We start from the raw sequence: 20,504 nt of genomic DNA, 5'->3' as shown, positions 1-20,504 counted from the left end.
CAAGTACAGAGAAGTAAAAACTTTAAAACACTTTTTAAAGTTAACATTTGGAGGTAACAAATGGGTATGTTCTGAATAAACAGAAGTGGTACAGGTAAATTTAAAATGATCGAACTTAAGATTAGGGTGATCTAGAGTATTATAAAATTAGTGTTGAGAAGTGGGAAGGTGGGAATTAGGGGCTGAGAAGTTTCATATAGCTTTTCACTTGCCATCTGTTGTTTTGATGCTTTGAATCTTTACCTTCTCTGAAAGGTCCTCAGAAATCAACAGTTTCTTTCCTTGAAAAAGTGTCTCCTGCCCTTCTAATAGAGGCTCCGCTGTTTTCACAATATTTCAATATAGTAATATTCTTAATTGAGTTGTAAGCGTCCTTAACTCAAACTGGAGGTGACTGCTGTTGCAAGATCTCCATCATAGAAACATATCTTGCTGCTTTCCACTTGAGACTGTGTGGAGACAACTTTAAGATCTCAAATGACTGACAGTAGAGGGACGAATATCTGGTAGCACAGAAGTCAGTTGAGAGCAAAAGGAGAGCTGAGGACCAGAGAAAAAGAATAGCAGCAAAAAAAACCCAACAACAAACACATCAAGAAGAAAAAAGAAATGGGGAGGTTCTGAGTTCCAGCACCAATTCTCCACACTGTTTCTATGTTACCTTGTCACCTTCAGATGCAAACTGCTCAACACTCATCCTCATAACGAAGTGTTTTACAGACAAAGGAAATGAATATCATTTCTTTCCACTTGGACAGTGCAGTTGTTATGAGAGAAGAATAATCTAACCAAGCTCAAATATCAGTTCTTAATAAAGGGATTCTGATGTGGGATAGAAAGTCACTGAAGTTAGAAGTTACTGAACTAATCAGAGGGGAGGGGAGATTGACAGCAAATCTTGAGCAGGAAAAAAAAAAAAGAAAGAAAAAATCCCCTATAACATGAATATTGGAAAAGTGGTATAAAACTGGCAGCGGAGTCTTACAGAGAGATGCACTGAGCAAAGTAGATCAAGAGTGCTGATTGTTTTGTCTGTAGTGGTTTAAGGCAGCAAACACTCTTATTCAGTGTGAAATGTAAAGTTCCGAGATAAGTTTTAGACTTGTAGTTCATATCTTAATATTAAAAGGCATAGCAGAGAGGAGGAGAGCATATATAAATGGTGTTTCTCATGGACTCTTCCAAAATTCTTAGTTCTTTTTCTTCCCAGTGAATCTCTCAAGAAGATGTTTTCCACTGGCTTCTCAGAACCAATTTTTCTTGCTTTGTTTTTTGTTTTTGGAGGTGGAGGTGCTTTTTTGTTTGCATGGATTTAGTTTGGGTAGTGTTTTTTTAGATTGTCACTAACAGTGGATTATACCAGTTGCTAAAGTAGGGAATTTTCTTTACATTTTTTTTTACACCATGTAACTGATTACTGCACGGATGGCAGGACCGTAGAGTTTTGTTCATGACTTCTCATTTTCTGTTACTTCCACTTTTCTTTGGGGACCTGATTAAAAGTAGTCTGTGGTGATAGTTATTATCTCTAGCTTTGCGTTGTATTCCTTCTTGCTTATTTAGCCCTTGGAATTAATTAAACCTTTAGTGCATAAAGTAATGTTTAGTTTATTCATTAGTGTGTTGTGGGAGACGTGCAGGTCTGTGCTGTGCTCAGATAAATTTTATCAGAAATGATCATGAAAACAAATAGAGTTTTAGATGTTGATACTGAAAATTGCCTTTAAACACTTGACACATCTCATGGTGATATGTGGTTTGCTTGGCTACAAATTGTCTCTCCATTTTTCATACTTTTCCATATGGGAGCATACGTGTGAGCTTACTGGTCTGTCAGTTTGCTACAGGGTGTCAGTTCCGCATGCTTTGGTGCCCCTTTAGAGCACCAGTAACATGAGAAGTGTCACAGGGCAGACAGCCATAAGGAAAGGCTTGTACAAACCCTGCCAGTAAAGTCCTAAAGAAATTCAGTCTTTTTCCACAGAGAAATGCTATAGGAATTTGACATTAGCAAAGCAGCCCAACAGTCTGAATGGACTAATACCCTGATTATTTTAAGCATCAATAGACACGGTATTGCTAGATCCAATTGTTGGAAAGCCTTGTATCGGATCACAAAAGAAGTATCTAATGGTTTCTGGTGGCTTTTGGAGCCCGTGGAGGAAATGTTTTATTTTTATTCTCAGCAGCTGTCAGACTTCAATGGGTATGGTAAACCACAGTCTTCCCACAGGCAATTTCACTGGCCTTTGCTTATTCTCTGCTTCTCTCCAGGGACAGATGAGATTGCCTCCTTTTTGTCTTGGTTCTTTCTGCCATTTTCAACTCCACCTGCATCTTGGCTCCCTCTGCTCCCTGTGCTGCTGTTTCCATTCACTTCAATGTCTACTAACTTCAATATTTCCCCAGGAGCCATTATTACTCCGACCTAATCATGAGCAAGTACATTTCACCACAGAGGGACTGGTCTTGTTGCTATGACAGTAAGTTCGATGATGGTTATTGAACAGTGTCTTCTTTTACTGAGAAAAGAATACTTCAGCAGGCTTTCATGGAGTATGGCTTGGACTTGGAGCAGACATAACTTTTTAGCCTCCCTTGTGTGTTTAAATGCACACTTCTCCAATGCCTCATCCACCACTGACTTGATCCTTCTGGAAGGTGGGGACCACTCCTGGCAGAGGCCACAACACTGGTCGATACTGAAAATTTCATACTTTATGCACCTTCTGCTTGGGTCCTTGTTTTTACATTAACAGTGCTCTTCATTCTCTCTATTGCTCTTCTGACTGGTTTTACGAGAAATTGCCTGTCAGGTGGTCACCCTGAGAAAATCAGCCCACTTGTTAACTTTCCATGATTGTTGAGCTTTTAAACCTTTTGCCTGTGGATAAGGAAATAATGAGCATTCTAGGACAACTGTGAAGGTCACTGGGTAGGTTTCCTTATAAAGGTGAAAGACAAAAATGTTGGGAGGAGGATAACTTTTGTTCTTCAGGAACAACAAAATTATTCTGATTACTCACAACTTCCTAAAGTTGACAAGGGGAGTAAGACAACTGTTCCCTCTTCTGCTACCATTTTACAGATTCCTCTGCAATGTTTGGATTGGAGAGTGTGCCGCAAATAGTGCCTTTGAAGAACCAGATGAACCTCATGGAGAAAAGCAGGATCTGGTTTTAGATCTGTTTCATATTAGCATCTTTTTTGGAGCTGTGCTGGGAGTTTCCTATGCAATGAAAGGTCCACCACAGTAATCTGACTTTTCCTACTCTATTTCCAAATAGGTGATGATGTTCATGTGCCTTCAATACAAATGAATGCATCTCCTGTACTGGCAGAACTGAAGTGGCAGAGTGTTCAGCCTATGTTAATGCTGACACTGCATGTGACCAGGCAAATATTCCATGTCATACTGTAAAATTCAGTGACCGCTTCTGTTGCTAGTCTTCATCCTGCAGTTGCTGATGGTACTGATTCACTGTCTGCCTCCTCCTGCTTAGTCAGCATCTCTAGAAATCACCTCACCAGGTAATGGGTGATATCAAGCAGACTTCAGAGAGGGCAGCTCATTTGAGCAGGAAGTTGCCAGCTGGACTATGAGTAGGCAAGGGCGGTAGTTACACATTCATTGTCACAGCTGAACAACTAAGCAGCTGTTAGCATTTGCCTAAGCAATTCTCCTAACAGAGTGGAATAAAACAGACATAAAAAAACTACTGCAGAGGCTAGCTGGAAGATTTAAGTTTCTTTTTCTGCTGTCTCCAGCTGTCGAGACATTGTGCGAGAGATGCTTAACCGGATTACAATCACTTTCCTTCCTCAGAAAAGAGATACTGTGGAAAAGTCAGAGTTCCAGGAGGAGTCTGTCTGTCTTGGTTGATGCTGTCTGGGGGGAAATAAGGACCACATAGGCCTGCTAAAAGTTAATTACCATTTATTGGAAGTTGAACAGACAGGTATTTCACACTTGCCGCTGGGGCTAGAAATAACACAGCTGCTGTTGCAGCCCATTTGACTTTGCTCACAAGCTGCTGTCCTGACAGCTCCTGCCACTGGATTTGGGTGGAAGAGTTGAGTGCCAGCAGTGTACACAAACATGGGATTTCTGATGTCCCATCTTTCTTCTGTCAAATAAGGATATGAATGACTTGCCAGGTGTGGGGAAAACAAAACCACATTAAATATCTTTGAAGTGTTAACAAATAAATCACTGATTTCAGTGCTTGTGAACATTGGCCCTTACACCAACATCTCATATACTGGGGGGGGGGAGTTTTTATTTACTTTTTTAAAAAATACTCTTGAGCATTTCATTTAGTAAATACAGTAGTGAAAACTTTCAAAAGCATTGCCTCTGTGCTCCATGATTGGAATTTTTTTGTCTTAAAAAGTATGAACCACTAATAAAATAATTTCATTCTTCATCACAGCTTCTTTATAAATTCAACCATAAACCATAGCTGATTGGCATTGTTAAGCTAGCTGCAATACTGAAAGGGGAAGGATGCAGCATAGGAGTTTGAAGGAAACTTCTGAAAAGTGTCAACAACCGATTACCCCTTTAATTTCTCCTGTTTGGTCTTGGATTTAGGTTCAAGTTGTTAGTAAGGGATGTGTGTGTGCAAGGATCAGCAGTGGTATCTGGGAAGTGAAGAAGCTACTCTTCATTTATTTTTGTGACACACTGACAAATGGTTCCATTCGTGGCCAAGTAATCATTCTTATGAAAGTGTTTTCAGATGTGGCAATCCTAAATAATGCCTGAAGCTTTGGATAGTTTATGAAAGTGACCTCTGAGTACCATCGTTCTGGCTGCCATAGTGACTTCCCTGACTAGGGGATCACACTATGCAACTATAGTAGTCATGACTTTTTTTTTTCCCATTATTTGCCTATTTTTATGTTGGATTGTGTGTCACAAAGTATATTTAGAACACATTGTTTGGTTTGGAGTTCATTCATGTGCCTAGGAAATGTCAAAAGCAATTAAGTTTTATTTAGAATTTTGATGTGTTTTGTGCCATCAGCGGTTCTATAGCAGCTTAATCTTTTAAATATATTTTGTTTAAAATGAGAAATAGGTACTAAATATGTAAATGAAAACTTGACCCTTTACTGACATCTCTTCATTTTTCTAAGGAGACTTATTTGACTTAATTAAATTAAAATATTATCACGATAGATAGTAGTGGCAGAAAAGAAATAGACTGAAGCATTTTGCAATATATAAACACGTGATTAGAAGTGCAGCGACTGGCCGTTATGTAGTTATACTGACTTTTTATAAAAGGATACCTATGAAGCTAATTGAAATCTTGGGGTGGTTTGGGCAGCTGCCATGGAGTACTTGTAGGTTAAACTGGTCTCTCTGGGTTTACTCTGTAAAGGGAGAGGTGACATTTTTAGCTTAATCTCCTCTGTGAAGCTATTTATTTCTGTTATCTCTCTGTATTAATTATCAGGAGAGCCCTGAAGAGATTAGTTTCTGTGAGTACCTTTTCTGGAGTTGCACTACCTTCACATTTCCCCACCTTCACTCACGATCAGACATGTAGTTTGTGCAGTGTCCATGTGCTGAATGGGGTATGAGCAGTGCAGCCAAGTCACATGTGGCTGTAATCTTAAGGCTGAAATACAGAAAAGTGATAATATTGTGCTTCCAAAATTGTCTGAGGATCACAGGCTTCCACTGTAGGGAGGAAAGCAGGAGGTGATGTTTTCTTTCACAAAAGAAAAAACAAAAGAGCTAGTAACTGTACTTGATTTCTATTTATAGAGCATATACACTAGGGAATTGACACTCAAGGAGAAATATGAAGTGTGTCTTGGGGAACTAGGAGGGGAAAAAGGAGAAAAAAAACTTCAGGGAAGTTTGTGTGGCCTTGGGACCACCCTCCTCCTTTTTCTTGATCTCCATTTGGGAAGGTCCCTCTCTCTCTTGCGGGTGTCTGAAGGGTGGCTGGTGGTACAAAGCAAGGTGAGCGAGTGAGTCGGAGGCTGTGGATTGGGCTGGGTAGTGCTCTGCTCGTGAGATTTCCTCTTAAAACAGGATCAAGCCCGATCAATTTGAGTCATAAGTTGTATTTTCTGGGCAGATCCCTTTGTCCTCTCAGCACTCCTGGAAGTACCAGGCACAGCCCGTAGACTCCAGCTCGTGGTCTGGTGAATTAGTTCCTCAATAGTGCTGTGTAGTAATTTCTGTGTCATAGCATTTTGTGTTTTCACATAAAATCATAGTTGGAGAAGCTTTTTCAGAATAAAAGATCAGCTTTAGTAAAATCCAAAGGGGCTATAAGGGTTGTTTTCCTTATAATCCTAAAACCTTTTGCAACATTGGCTCTAGAACACTTCACATTATTGCTGCTGCATCTCTTTTATTCTGGCCTTTCACCTTTTTTACTTTTTTACTTTTACTTTTATCTGCAGGAGGATCCTGACTATTAGGTTGTGCTTTTGCGTTTTGCATTAAATATTGAAATTCTGAAATCTTGCTCTGCCTCCAGCTTGTGAAGTTGTCCTGGCACCCTCCAGGAGATGCTGGGGTATAATAAACAACCTGTGTGCAGCGACTGAAGCTGTTCTGCTCACTGATGGCAAGAATTTTGATTTAATAAGTGTTTTGATCCTTTGAAGTTTTTGTGCAGTTTCCCTGAGGATTTGCAGTTCCTTTCAGTTGAAAATTAGCTGCTGCTTTATATATATTGGGGACATAATGTAATTTTTAAAAAATCTTGTAAATATTATTGCGCCACTGAATTTCAGTAATTAAAAAAAAAAAAACCTTTAAATATTTATATATCTTCTGTGGTTCCCTGTCCTGATACCTTGTGTACATTTTAGAAGAGACACTGATCTCATACTTTCTGTTCCTATGTACAACACAACAGTGGTCTACTGGAAAAATACTGAATTAACTTAGCAGCAGACAAGGTCAATCAGGCTATTATTTCCTGAGAAATTACAAACACTATGTTTCAGATTCTGTGGCACTTGGTGTTCAGTAACAAAGTTCATGAAAAAAATGGAAAATATGATAAACTGATTGCATTACATTAGTTATAACACTAGTTATAAGAATATGGAAATAATTCCTGGAGTCCTATTAGTACTTTATAAGAGATTTTAAATGGGTTTTAAGTAGAATAGATAAACAATACCATTTTAGACACAATGATTTGAGATACATTAAAATACTGCCCTGTAAACTGAAATTCTTTTAGTACTAGCCTGGAGCTTCAAACAAGTTTCAATGTGGCATCTCCATCGTTCCTGACATGTATGGCAGTTTCATTTCTGACTCTGATGTCAGTACATGACTGACACTTAGCACAGGTTCTAATTAGTATCAGTGTAGGAAAATTGAAATATACAATGGCAAAGTAAATTACAAAAAGAAAGCAAGAGAAAGGAATGTATCTAATAGAAAGGATGAGTATCGCATCTGGGCCACCTTTGCTGTCATGTACCAGGATTCTATTTGTCAGCTCACAAGGCATTTGGGACATTAAACCATTTTGGAAGAACAAGTGAAAATAAGCTGCCAGTGATTTTTGATGCTTTACAAATTTTGCTTTGGTCGAGACAAGTGATCTGAACAGAAGTTTGTGCAGCTCACAAACAGAGCCATGAGCCCCTTTTGAAAATCCCCCAAATACCCTGGCCATCCTTCACGTTCAGACTGCTCATGTAGTTTCTTCACCTGAGTAATGGGTACACTTGAAAGAAAAACTGTAAGAACTTGCTGTGTTTTACGTAGTTGTGCTAAAACTTAGAGTAGAAATAAAGCCTTTTACCAGAGTCTTGCATGTCAAGACTTCAGGAAGACAGACCAGAACTGAAGAGTAAATAAATACACAGCATTGACTTTTTTAACTTTGGAGAATTTGGTCGTCTCCATAATAATGTTGATGAAGGGCTTGAAAAATGTCCATATTGGGAGCACTGGATGTGTTGTCTCATGCATGGGCAGAAATCAGTAAGTTTGCACTATGCTTGGTTATTAAGACTTACTGAGCTATTAGTCTTATTTATTGCCTGTCATTTTCTAGGGCACCTCATGTCATTTTTAAAGGTACCCATTGTTTATAATGCTTGACACAGAAGTCTTTTTCCATTTTACTATGTCCTTTCATCTCTTTAGATTCTCTTTTGCTTAAGACATGATCTGTTTAAAAGTATACAATATTTAGGAAATTTTTTTGGTGGGTAGGCTGGGAAAAAAGCACTCTCTTCACTTTCATTTTTTTTGAGCCAAGAAGCTGTTAACAAAAGCCAAAGTCTACTTTCCCTGGTCAAAAAAGATCAGAGAGTATTAAATCTGTCTCATTCTGTATGCGGAGAGCTTTGATGAGCATCTCCTGGGCTTTAGTAATGTCTCTTCAGGAGCTGATTGTCTGCATAGCCATGCACACTGGAGTAATGCCTTAAAACAAGGATGGAGTTAAATGGAACAGAAGTGATACTGTGGCTGCTCCTGTTAGTATGAGGGAATATGGAAAACTTACCTGTTTCATTGCTCTCAAGGACGAATATATGATCTCTAAAGGTCCCTTCCAACCCCTACTATTCTATGATTCTATGATATCAGACATCCACAGCTAAAAGTTGCATGTAAAATAGTTAAGGCACTGAAATGCAATTCTTCCACTTCTACCACTTGTTGGAACGAGCTTATCAGCTCATCTCTGTTTGAGGAAAAACTAACAGATATGATCATATTTTAGATTCACCAGAAATACATCTATATCTTTTCCTTGTTTTTTTTTTCCTACTACCCAGCTATCCCACCTGAAAACAATAAAAGCTGCATTACGTATACGTACATATATGCAACGTAGATGTTTCTTTCTACTTTTCTTGCATGAAGAGTAAAGAATGCAAGTTTATAGTTTTCAAACCGTCTTTACCAGTCATAGTAAAACACAACGCTGCGTGTAGAAAGCCTCTTGGTAGCCATGCTTGGACGTTTCTCTGGTTAACAAAATGCAGTACATCAGAATGTTTTGACAGGTTGTGTTGTTACCAGCAGACATTGGGGTGAAGTGCACGTAGGGACTTCGTTACATTTTCTGCCAGGTTTGGTTGATGCCTTGCTGCAGGAACAGCTCAATGTTTCTACTTTGAGATTTATTGAGAAACGTAATAGGAAAAAAAGTGGGGTTTTGCCAGTTGCACCATAACATGCCAAACTTTAAAAACCTTGAAGTATTTAACTTTTTTTTTTTACCCCTGGCAAGCTTTGTTTACCAGTAGTGTCTTACATCATCTCCTTTAGTCTGGGTGATTTGGAAACAGGCTGGAATAATATCATCCGGAAGTCAGCAGTTAGGCAAGACTTTGGGTCAGAGATGGTGCCTGCTTTTGGGCGAATAACCAGTCTGTAACTGTAAGCTCTCTAGACTGTAGATAAGAATTTTCCAGACAAGTTGTCTGCAGTACTCACCATGATCTTATTTCCTGTAACATCTGACATTTTTATGTCACCATTTGGAAAAATTCTGAGCAACTGTAGATTGAAATGCAGACAGGTGGGTACATCTCTTCACTTTTTGTTCTCATCAAATGTAAAACTCACTCTAATCTTTTTAAGAATGCACTTAAAATGAGATATTCAGATCCCATAAAACTTGTGTTCTGTTTCTGTCATACAAATACAATATCAAAATTGGATTGTGTGTATCTTTGCAGTACCCTGATTTCATTATGCCATTGATTTTTAAATTTTTTTCTGCAGCTATGAAGATTAGAAATATTTTTCTCCTTTGGAGTTTTGGGCAATCATTTGCATCAAAGGACTTTTATCTGTCCTGGCCTCTTGCACCTTTGTGCTCAGCCAGGGGAGCCTCATCTGATCTGTTTCGATTTGCTCCCTTCACTCAGCACTCAGATAAGCTTAGTCACTTCAGCGCTGCATGGTCTGGGAAAAAGAATATCTATAGCATATCTATGGGGAATATTTTAACAGATGCTCTGATACTTCAGAAATGGAACAATGTTAAGTCCATCTCTTCAGTAGGTAGTATTCTGGGTTTATTTTTAGTGGCACCTGAGTGAGTTTCAACAGCTCCTTCAGCTCAAGGCCAGGCAGCCAAAGATGTCACACAATTTAAAGCCATGACATTTAAGTAGAGCACAAATGTGCTTTTTATTTGTACCCTTTACTCTACTTTTACAGTTCAATGACTTGTTTTTATTTTGCATATGTGGCAGAAATCTCAAAGTCAAGGGTTAGTATAGCTAGTGAGGAAATTAATTTAATAGAGCCTTAATTTCATTGAATTTGCTAATATAACTTAAGTTATAGATATTTGACCTTTTTAAGAAGAAAGTTAATAACACTGAGGACTTGTATCACGATGAACTAAAGATGGTGTTTCGTGGAGTTTTGTCTTGTGTTTTTTCGTAATAGGAGCCCCATTTTAACTCAGGAAGAATACTGGATTTTCATTGTTGTATAAGTGCGAACTGATGACTGTGGTGACTGCTTATGTGTCAAAGTAAAATTAATTTTTTATTTATAGACATGTCTCTGTTTAATGTTGTTTACAACTTGAAAATAAGGAAAACATTACAGTACCTAATAAGTTCATTAATAACTAACATTAACGCTAATAACGTGCTAGTCTCCTATGTCATCATTCACCTAGATGCTCTGGAAAGTTGGCCAGCCTTTCTCTAATTTCAGAGTGGTTTCTGAATATTGCTGCTGGAAATTTCAGGGAGGTAAAAAAACCACCACCGCTTTGTAATTAAACTTGAGCAGACTTTTTGTCGTGAATCTCAACCAACATTCTTTTTTAGTGGGGACATAGCAATAAATATGTTTTTTTCTGCTCGCAGCATAAAATCTGAGTTTAATTTTCCTGTGAAATATCTTTAGGTCTTAATTAAAACTGAAGTTACTCATTGTGGTAAGAGTACCCAGACAGATAGTGCCTACATATCCTACTCTATTAAATTCTCAGGTGTTAAGAAGGATATACTGTGTGTAGTATAAGACTATGCTGTAAATATGCAGTATTTTAAGTTAATAAACAATTGCACTGAAAAAGGAAAGAGAATTGGAGAAATGCAGGAAAAACAGGTGAAGTATGAGAATGCTTTCTCATACTCAGTGGTTTTAATGTCTTTCAATGTGATGTCGTACAGTGAAACACTAATAGAGTAATATGTGTAATTGAGCTAAAAGACTGGCTTGTTGCAAGAAGCAATTTTACAAGACTAAGCAGAACTGGGCTGAAGTAATTCAAGGTCCTGTGGTGAAGTCATGGAAGGCTGCCGAAGCGTGGTTTCTTAAACAGATATTAAGTACATTTTAAATTCATTATCTTCTCCTGATAACAGTATATCTACTATCTGGTTTATTTTTTTAGCATTGCTTTATAAGTGATCGTGGCTATTTTCTGTCTTTCTCTTCCCCTCGTCTTAGTGGAATCGGTCGAAATTGGCCGTGGGCCTCTGGTGGAAGCAGCATTTTGGCAGAATTTGGGACTTTGCATCTGGAGTTTGTACATTTGAGCCACCTGTCTGGAAACCCTGTCTTTGCTGAAAAGGTTAGACTGTTCATTCAAAATCGTGTTATAAAAGATAAATCAGATGTTGGGAGACTAATACCTCTGGGGAGACATTTGGATTTTCATTTATCACAGATCAAAGCACAGATTTTGCATTTATCACAGGAGACAGATATTTTCTAGATGTTTCCCTAATCACCTTGGTGTGGATTTGTATTATAAAGTAAAAAATCTATTTCAAAATTACTGTGATGCATCTTCTTGTATGTAGCACTTATCCAGCCCTATAACACATATAATTTCTGTTGATGTTTGTTATGGTTCAACCTCAGCCAGCAAATAAGCCCTACACATCCACTCACTCATTCCTCTCTGATGGGATCAGAGAAAGAAGAATTGGAAGAGTAAAGGTGAGAAAACTCATGGGTTGAGAAAAAGACAGTTTGATAGCTAAAGCAAAAGCCATGTATGCAAGCAAAGCAAAACAAGGAATTCATTCACTCCTCCTCCCCATGGGCAAGTAGGTATTCAGGCATCTTCAGGACAGCAGGGCTCCATCAGCACGTCTAACAGTTAATTGGGAAGACAAACACCATCACTCTAAACATCCCCCTCCCTTCCTTCTTCTTCCCCTGGCTTTTACTACTGAGCACAATGTCATATGGTGTTGGATATCCCTTTGGGCAGTTGGGGTCAGTTGTCCCAGCTTTGTCTCCTCCCGGCTTCTTGTTCACCCGCAGCCCACTCACTGGCAGGGCAGGATGAGAAGCAGAAAAAGGTACTGTTTTATGAGTCATGGAAAGCAAGTCTTCTCCTTCCCTCATTTCCCACCTAAGCAATATTGCTTTGCTTTTTGATGTGTAAATAGTTAGCAAATCCTGTTCTTTATGATTCAGTGTAACTTATCTTTTATTTTCCCTAATAAAAACTTCCATTTGCGTTTGTATTCTTTGTGTTCTTACTGCAACTGCCCCATGTTAGCTAAAACTGGTAACAGCTGTCTGATAATGAGACTCCAACTGTTTAGCAGTAGGTTTAAAAGCAATGGTCTAAATGATCATCTAAAATGAATACTAGTTGTACAAAACTAGTGCTGGAATAAATTTTGTGAAACATACTCCTAGCAGTTTTAATGTATTTAGGAGTGAATTTAATGAGAGTTTCTCTTAAATCAGAACAGAGGCAGGGGAGGGATGTGGAGGGGGTGCCAGCACCCAGGAACAGCGAGAAACAAACTTACTAGATAATTATCTTCTGACATTTATGGTAATTTAATATATAACAGCTGCTCTACTAAGAGACAAAGTGTGATGAAAGTGTGTGTGTGTGTGTGTTGAAAATTCTACCCTATGTTTCTCTTCCGAAGTGGCATCAAGCTATAGCTGCAAGATGCTGAGAATTTATGTAAGCTGCTCTTAAAATCTTTTAGAGACTGTGATTCCACAGCCCTCTGGGGCAAGCCATTCCAGCGCTGGCACGCTTGATAAAGAAGAAGAAACACTGGAATAAACTTGGCATGGAAATATTCATGGAATAATTCATTAACCGAGGTCTAGGTCTTGTTGCAGTCTGCATTCAGGCAATGACTGTAAGCAATGTAGTGTCACGATGCAGAAGGCAGTTAAGTGTACCACAGCAGAATTCTTTCCGTGGCTTGGTATAAGATAATTTATCTTCTTTCTCAGCAGCTAGTTCACTTGATCTCTAGGCATTCAGAGTGTTACAATGAAGCTGTCAGTACCTTTTTGTTACGATTTCTGGTCTGTGGTGCTCAGGATCTTTATTATCCCAAGTTTCTACATTTTACTTTTTCTAAAATTCAGTGTAAATGATTTCATGTGCTCTGCAATGGATTGTGTTGCTGGATGACTCCAGCTGCAGAGCATCTGGCCCATAATTGTTTCCCCGGGCTTCTCATTTGTAGCGAGCTCCTTAACAGGAGCGCTCTGGGCTGTATGGGCTCCTGCTGGGCAAGCTGGTTGTACCAAGCTGCCTTACAGCAGTGCTCTCTTTCCCAGGAAAAACTACCTTGCAAGTCAGTTCTGCAGCTGAATTAGGCAATAGGCTTAATATTTAATACCATTCTGGTGTGGGTATATGAGGAATATAATGCTGAAATAGCTGAGCTTAGTTAAGGCAACTAGCCTCCGTGAATTTCAGTGTCCTGTGGACGGGTGAGAGACTGCCTGGATGGCAAGTCCTGACATTTGGAGTTTGCTTCTATTAGTTGTTTCATTTCCAACCCTTGACACAGAAACTCCAGAGACTTTGAAGAGCTTGTTTACGTGATGATATTATCTTAGAGGATCTTTTTAACTAGTAATGTGATTGTACAGATGGATGCAGGTGTAAGTGTTGAACAAGACTATTTTTTTTATTTTTAGGGCTATTTGCACTCAAAGACTTTTGACACTGTTTTATTTTGAGGGGGAGAAATGGATCAGTGTTCAGTGTTTTGTACCTTTCCAATAGGTAATGAATATTCGAAAAGTTCTAAATCGACTGGATAAACCAGAGGGCCTTTACCCCAACTATCTGAATCCCAGCAGTGGCCAGTGGGGCCAGCGTAAGTACATTACTTCTTTGGTACTGTGACCTATCTGTCAGTGTGCTGTGTGCAGTTGTTAACTTCTTTCAGTCGCTGTTATGTGTTTTATGTATGTATATAAAGAACTTGAACAAAGTATAAAGTCATATCTTAGGCTCTCTACAGTGTAAAAAATACTACAAATATTATAGATACTAAGGATAATAATCCTACTTGCTGTATTTTAATGTACTTTTTCAGTATGGCTTGTGCAAGTAGGGAAGTGTCTGAATCTGTATCATTGTGAAAAGGAATTTGTAGACTACAAAAGTCTTTTATTGAAAAATCTAAAGTGCTGTCTAAAGTAGCTGTGTAAGAAACATTATCTCATCTGAATCAAATTCCATATTTTTAGAGTGCTGAGGCTCCATTGAAAAGAAAAAAAAAGTCTCTCCAGTTAATGCCAGCTGTGATTTCTGTTGAAGTTTAATGCCAATAACCGAGGAAGAAAAATGTGTTATGGCATTAATCCCTTTAGAACCATTACTGGAGACACCAGACCTGGAAGGGAAAGAGTTAAACAAAACACGTGAATGTATTGAAGTACATATTTGAACCCTTCCTGGTGACTAAGCCTTTTATTGTTGTGGATTGCATCTTCTGATCTTCGTAACATGTTCAAAGTCTATGTAGTGTTCAGAATCAGGATTACAGAGACCCTACTTCTTTCTGTCCTTTTCCCACTTAGGTTCAGTCTACAACCATCCCATTCATTGCCTCAGTGTTGTTCTATGGTTTTTTTATTCCCTACATTATTGAAAGAAAAGGTATGCTGTCTTGGTCTGAAAAGACAAGAGAAGATGAGATGGTCTTGTAGTGTTGGAACTGGTTAGACAATACAAGAGAGAGAAAGGACTGGAGAAGTTGTTGAATATAGTAGTTTGGGATGCAGCTAAGGTGGAAGTGAGGTTCTGGAGTCCTTATGTGACTGGCCACAGGCTGTGTAGGTAAGAGAATTTTCACAAGGGCAAAGAATAAGTGTTTTATTGAACAAGATGTGGTTTTGAATGCTTTGCATCGTTCTCTGAATTTAAAAAGGTTATGCCACTCAGTTGTCTTGGTCCATCAAGGCAAAGGCTGTTTCACTTGATGAATTAGAATGATGCCTGTCATTTGAGGAAACCACCTCATCTGCTGCATTGTGAGGCTTCCTTCAGGTCACCATGCCACAAGACGTGTCCAGTTCCATGTGCGTACCCTCAGCCCCAGTTGGCGTGTTGGTATAAACTCTGACACCCGTGTGCAGATCTGAGAGATGTGTGCCTGCTTGTTGTGCACGTAAAATGTTAAAACCTCCTGCTGGCGGTGCTGATCCTATAGCAAGAGGCACTGGGTTTTGTTAGAAGGCTACCTCAGCATCTGTGAGCCAGATCTGATTGCCTCCTTCCTTAGCTTCAGTCAGCCGCAAAAACTCAGCTTTTCAGTGAGCTGCATGGGAGCAAAGCTTTCTAGTGGTTGATGCCATTAGTGGTTCTGCCATATTTATTTTAAAGCAGTCAAATACTCTGACTTATGACCTTTGCCATTTCCCTGGTTTTTATATTCTCATGTCTTATGTACTCCCCATTAACATTAAATGCCTTTTTTTTTTGATGTGCACAGGAAAATTTCTGGTTTATACCAGCTTTGTTTTCCAATAACATGTAGTATCGACAAAGAAGGCCAATGGCATCCTGGAATGCATCAAGAGTGTGGCTAGTAGGTCAAGGGAGATTCTTCTCCCCCTCTATTCTGCCCTGGTGAGGCCTCATCTGGAGTACCGTGTCCAGTTCTGGGCTCCCCAGCTCAAGAGGGACAGGAAACTTCAGTTCAGTGCAGGCTACCAAGATGATCAGGGCACTGGAGCATCTTCCTTATGAGGAAAGGCTGCAGAAACTGGGGCTGTTTTGTCTAGAGAAGAGGAGACTGAGGGGGGATTTCATTAATATTTATAAATATCTAAAGGGTGGGTGTCAGGAGGTTGGGACATCCTTTTTTTCTATTGTATCTAGCAACAGGACAAGGGGTAATGGGATGAAGCTGGAACACACTTAAGAAAAAACTATTTCACTGTGAGGGTGAGGGAGCAGTGACACAGACTGCCCAGAGGGGTTGTGGAGTCTCCTTCCTTGGAGGTCTTCAAGACCCACCTGGACATGTTTCTGTGTGACCTGATCTACATGAACCTGCTTCTGCAGGGGAGTTGGACTGGATGATCTCTAGAGGTCTCTTCCAACCCCTACCATTCTATGATTCTACAAAATGGCTTCTGCACATGCAAATTGAGGACACAGGTGTTGATACAGGTAACTCCCTAACACACCAAAGCAGCAGAAGCAAATTTGGTCTTGTTGCATCTCTTCCAATTCAGTTGTCTCCATTCACTGATTTATTAATATGTTTTCTATAGTAGAAGATGAGAACGTAAGACTTGAGAGATGCTTTATTTGAGATAGCCTTTCTAGGCAGTTTTCAGATGATTACAACAAGAAAAAAACCAAGCCTAGACACTTAATTGGTACAAGACAGAAGTATTATCTGTCAAACATCAAGTGAGGAAGGAGGAATAGTTTCTGAACATTTCTTCTCTAGCAATGCTGTAACTGTGAAGGACACTGCTGGATCCCTGCCATTGTTCCTGTAAATTCATTTAGCCCTTGTTATTTTGACAGTAAACTGACAGTGATTTGCTGCAGCGTGCGTCAATTGGATTTGTCTACTGCAATAATGTATATAATAACAGGGCTTATTATTGATGAAACTGTGCTTGTGCTATTTAGTTTGCAAATGTCAGAGGTTTCTATGGTAATTTATTTAGGAAACTGTAAAGGTCATTTAAATGCTGCTGTTCAAAGATCAGCCTTTGATCATAGAAAACGTTCTCCCTTTTTTTTAGGAAGACTCTTTTCCGTTTGGATCATGAACATTTAATTAAATAAATGGTGTATTCTTTCCAGAAATTTCATCTATTTCTCATTCAAAAGATGGGAGGGGGTGGGGGAAGCCGTTTATAATCCAGGTTTGATGGTACAATGTATTCATGAGGCAAGGGGACAGAAGGCGTTTGGAAAACTGAAATTTTTCTGTGTGTGTCACAGGCTAGTGGAGGAAAAAGAGACTGTTAATATAAAGTTTGAATAGAAAAAACTTTTATCTTCTGCATTTGCATGGCTTTGCAACCTATTGAGAAGGTTAAAGGAGGTAGTCCACAAAGAGAAGATGCTAATCTTCACTCATTCTTTGTGTTATTTTGAACAGAGGCATAACTTGGAAGCTCAGTTAGGTGCTGGGAAGTGTGAGCTTTGGGTCACTAACATTTCTGCATCTCACTTTATGAGCTTGGATTACCCAATGACTGTTTTGCTTTGCTTATGCCCAGAATGTTGTGGTATGACTCACAGATTTTCATGATGTATATAACAACATCTCCATTCTGGATGTCTTGGAAAAAATTATCTGACCCCTTCCTCTTTGTAAAATTGATGGTTATGAATGTGTAGTCCTGGTAAAACACTTTGAAATCCTTTCACTGAAGGCTTCATAAATGCCAAATCCCTCAACATTACCAGGCAGCACCAACTTAAAAAAGGAAAATCTCTAGCTAGCATTCTTAGTTAATGAGCTTAGAGAAACAATTTTACATATATAGGTGTAGTATTTCATGTGCTGTGGGCATCCATGCTGAAATCATGAGAGCTGATTAAAATTTTGCCAAGAATCTTTTAGACTTCTGGACAGCGAGTGCAGCCCTGTGCAAGCATCTGAGAGCATTGCTAACTTTCACAAACAGTTTTAATCATGTGGTGTTAGTGTTTGCAGGGTCACATCCTAAACGTGTGCAATTGAATAATCACAGCTTCTGTAACACCAGGTCATTTCATATAGTAAGTGTAGGGCAGAAGAAAGTAGTGTGATAGCAATAATCCTCTGTGGGTATGTAAAATGTTTGTTTTACCTTCCAGAACCACTGCTGAGTTCTGAGAGCAGCCAGATGTTCAAAAATGTAGTATATTTTTAAAGGTATGGGTCGGCATTTCGAAATACTATTAAATAACCTGAAATTAACTCTGCAGTAAGGAGCTAAAACATTTTGTCCTTTTTTATGAAGTGACTTAAATGGAGCACTAGTAAATAAAAGAGCAAATAAAAACAAAGCCTGCATGTTAAGAGGGGAAAGCATTTATCAAATCAGAGAGCACTTTCTACTTTTTCTTTCTGATTTTAGAACAAAAAAGAACCGTAGATTTACACATTTTTATATGGGATAGATCACATGAATTAGAGTTAAACTTCTAAATTCTTGTTTCTTTGCCATGGACTTCTGGGGCACATTTTGAATATTAGATATCTGTGATGCTTTAGGTTGATGAAAAAGTTAGCAATTAAAGAAATAATTCTATCTACCACCTAAGTTTTTCCTCAGGTTCCAGGCTTACATTTATTAAACATTTTTGTAGGAAGAGATCATTAAATGTACTGTTCCAAATTGTAATTGTATTTTATTGCCCAGGCTGAAGGTGAAATTGCTGTTCAATCTCTTCCTTCCCTTTTAAGATCACGTCTCCATTGGAGGTCTTGGGGATAGCTTTTATGAATATTTGCTCAAGGCATGGCTGATGTCGGACAAGACAGATGAAGAAGGCAAGAAAATGTATTACGATGCTGTTCAGGTAAATAAGATATTTAGATCTTCCTTTCCATAATAATCTAATCTTTAATAATCCTAAAGAGACAGCCTCTGGGGACAATGTGACAGATTTATATCTTTGCCACCACAGTGTGGGGGTTTTTTTAAGAATTAGTTTCTCTTTTAAAAAGACTTGATCAAATATAAGTGCTAGAGTTCTTTCTGATACTGGAAGAGAAAAATATGAAATATGCAACAAAAATGTATCTACAAGTAGCTCTCAGAAGTTCAGTTATTTTTTCCTCAGTCTTCCCCAAATATATTTCTTTTTCCTTATACCCAGGAGGAAGTACCTGTCTTGTATTTCAACCTCATATTTCAGTCATTAGTCTGTCTTGATTGTGATTGACATGGGGATCAATATGTTAGACAATTATAAATGAAAATAGAAGATTTTGTTGCACAATGAGGTTTTGCTACAAGAGTCATATAATTGCCAGAAAGAGACAATTATTCAAATTGGATGGGAGAAAGTTTTCAAAAATCAGAAAGTGATATTTTAATTGTGATCCTTCTGGTCTACAGTTTGCTTCGCTATTGATGGTTTTTTGTTAATATGCTGGTTTGGGAGAAATAATGGTTTTGTGACACCAGATTGAGACTTGAGAAGTATTAAGTTCAAATTCTTATTTACAGACTTTCCTTACAGTCTTGGGAAAAAGGCCTATTTTTCTCAGTTCTTTGCTTTCAATATATATATATTTTTGCATATATATATGTAAAAACTAAGAGGATCGTATTACTTCTTTTTTTTTCCCCATACTTTCATCTGTTTTGACTGGAAGCTCTCTAGGGCCAGGACTTTTATCTCTTATTAACTGTATATATGTACAGTGCCTCTGTAGACAAGGCTTCAAGATACTAAGCAGTATCTGCTTATTCTTTTATACCTCTGGAAATGCACTGTCACTAGGGAAGAGACACAAGTCTTATTTTACTTCCATTACCACAAAAAGGGATGATATTAAAAAAAAAATAGAACTCTTTTCTTTTTTTCTCCTTAGAAAGAAAACTCGTATGTGATGATTTGAGGGAGGGTATGATCTCTGGTGATAGTAAATTTGATCACCAATTATCCTCTGCTAAGAAAATTCTGCCTTTAATTTCGTAAGTGCAGATTTGGATTCAGTTGGCCTCATTTTCCCTGCTAACGTAGCTTCAGAGCAGAAGGTGGATTTTAAATTAGATTTGAGTGTATTGGAGGCTATAACATAAGAAGTGATATGGCAGTGGCTCAGCCACTAGCTTGGCAGCCAAAAAGACAGAACAAATCAATTCATCTTAACCATAGAAGGCATTCTGAAGCACCTCAAAGCTGCTTCTAGTCATCTTTCACTGGTATAATGACATCAGGTTTTTCTTTTAAATACATTCTCAGACAGGGTAAGTGCTAGGGCACAGACACATGTGGTAAAAACCAGCATGCTTTGGCTAGTACAGCTGTTCTGGAAACCACCAAAGGCAGACTGTCCGAAATGCGGTGAGGCCATCACCCTTTTTGGCAGGACCGTGAGCACATTGCCTCTCGTCCTGCCAGGAGCATGTTGATCCCAGAGTCCAAGAGAGCCCAGTGCTTCAATGGCGACCTCGGGGCTGCTCCTACTAAGGCTGAAAGTTCACCCTCCCCTGACGCGAACACAGCTGGAGTGAGGTACATCAGCAAGTCTGCCTTGCCTCACATCGCACGAGTAGCTGTGCTGTCCCACATCAGCTGCACTGTGGCCATGTGCCTGCC

At 38.8% G+C, this 20,504-nt stretch overlaps 1 protein-coding gene across 1 annotated transcript in view; it reads left to right on the top strand.

The window, feature by feature from the left end:
- MAN1A1 (mannosidase alpha class 1A member 1) overlaps positions 1-20,504 on the top strand; it is a 146,724-nt gene that overhangs the window by 101,494 nt on the left and 24,726 nt on the right. Inside the window, exons 6-8 of the mRNA XM_061990598.1 lie at positions 11,432-11,555; positions 13,989-14,082; positions 18,637-18,752. Coding sequence (XP_061846582.1) covers positions 11,432-11,555; positions 13,989-14,082; positions 18,637-18,752 — 334 coding nt within the window. The remainder of the gene's footprint in view (positions 1-11,431; positions 11,556-13,988; positions 14,083-18,636; positions 18,753-20,504) is intronic.

The sequence above is a fragment of the Colius striatus genome, chromosome 2 (genome assembly GCF_028858725.1).
Source record: "Colius striatus isolate bColStr4 chromosome 2, bColStr4.1.hap1, whole genome shotgun sequence".
Taxonomy (NCBI): Eukaryota; Metazoa; Chordata; class Aves; order Coliiformes; family Coliidae; genus Colius; species Colius striatus.
The sequence above is the reverse complement of the archived record's forward strand: the minus strand, read 5'-3'. Positions and strand labels throughout refer to the sequence as shown.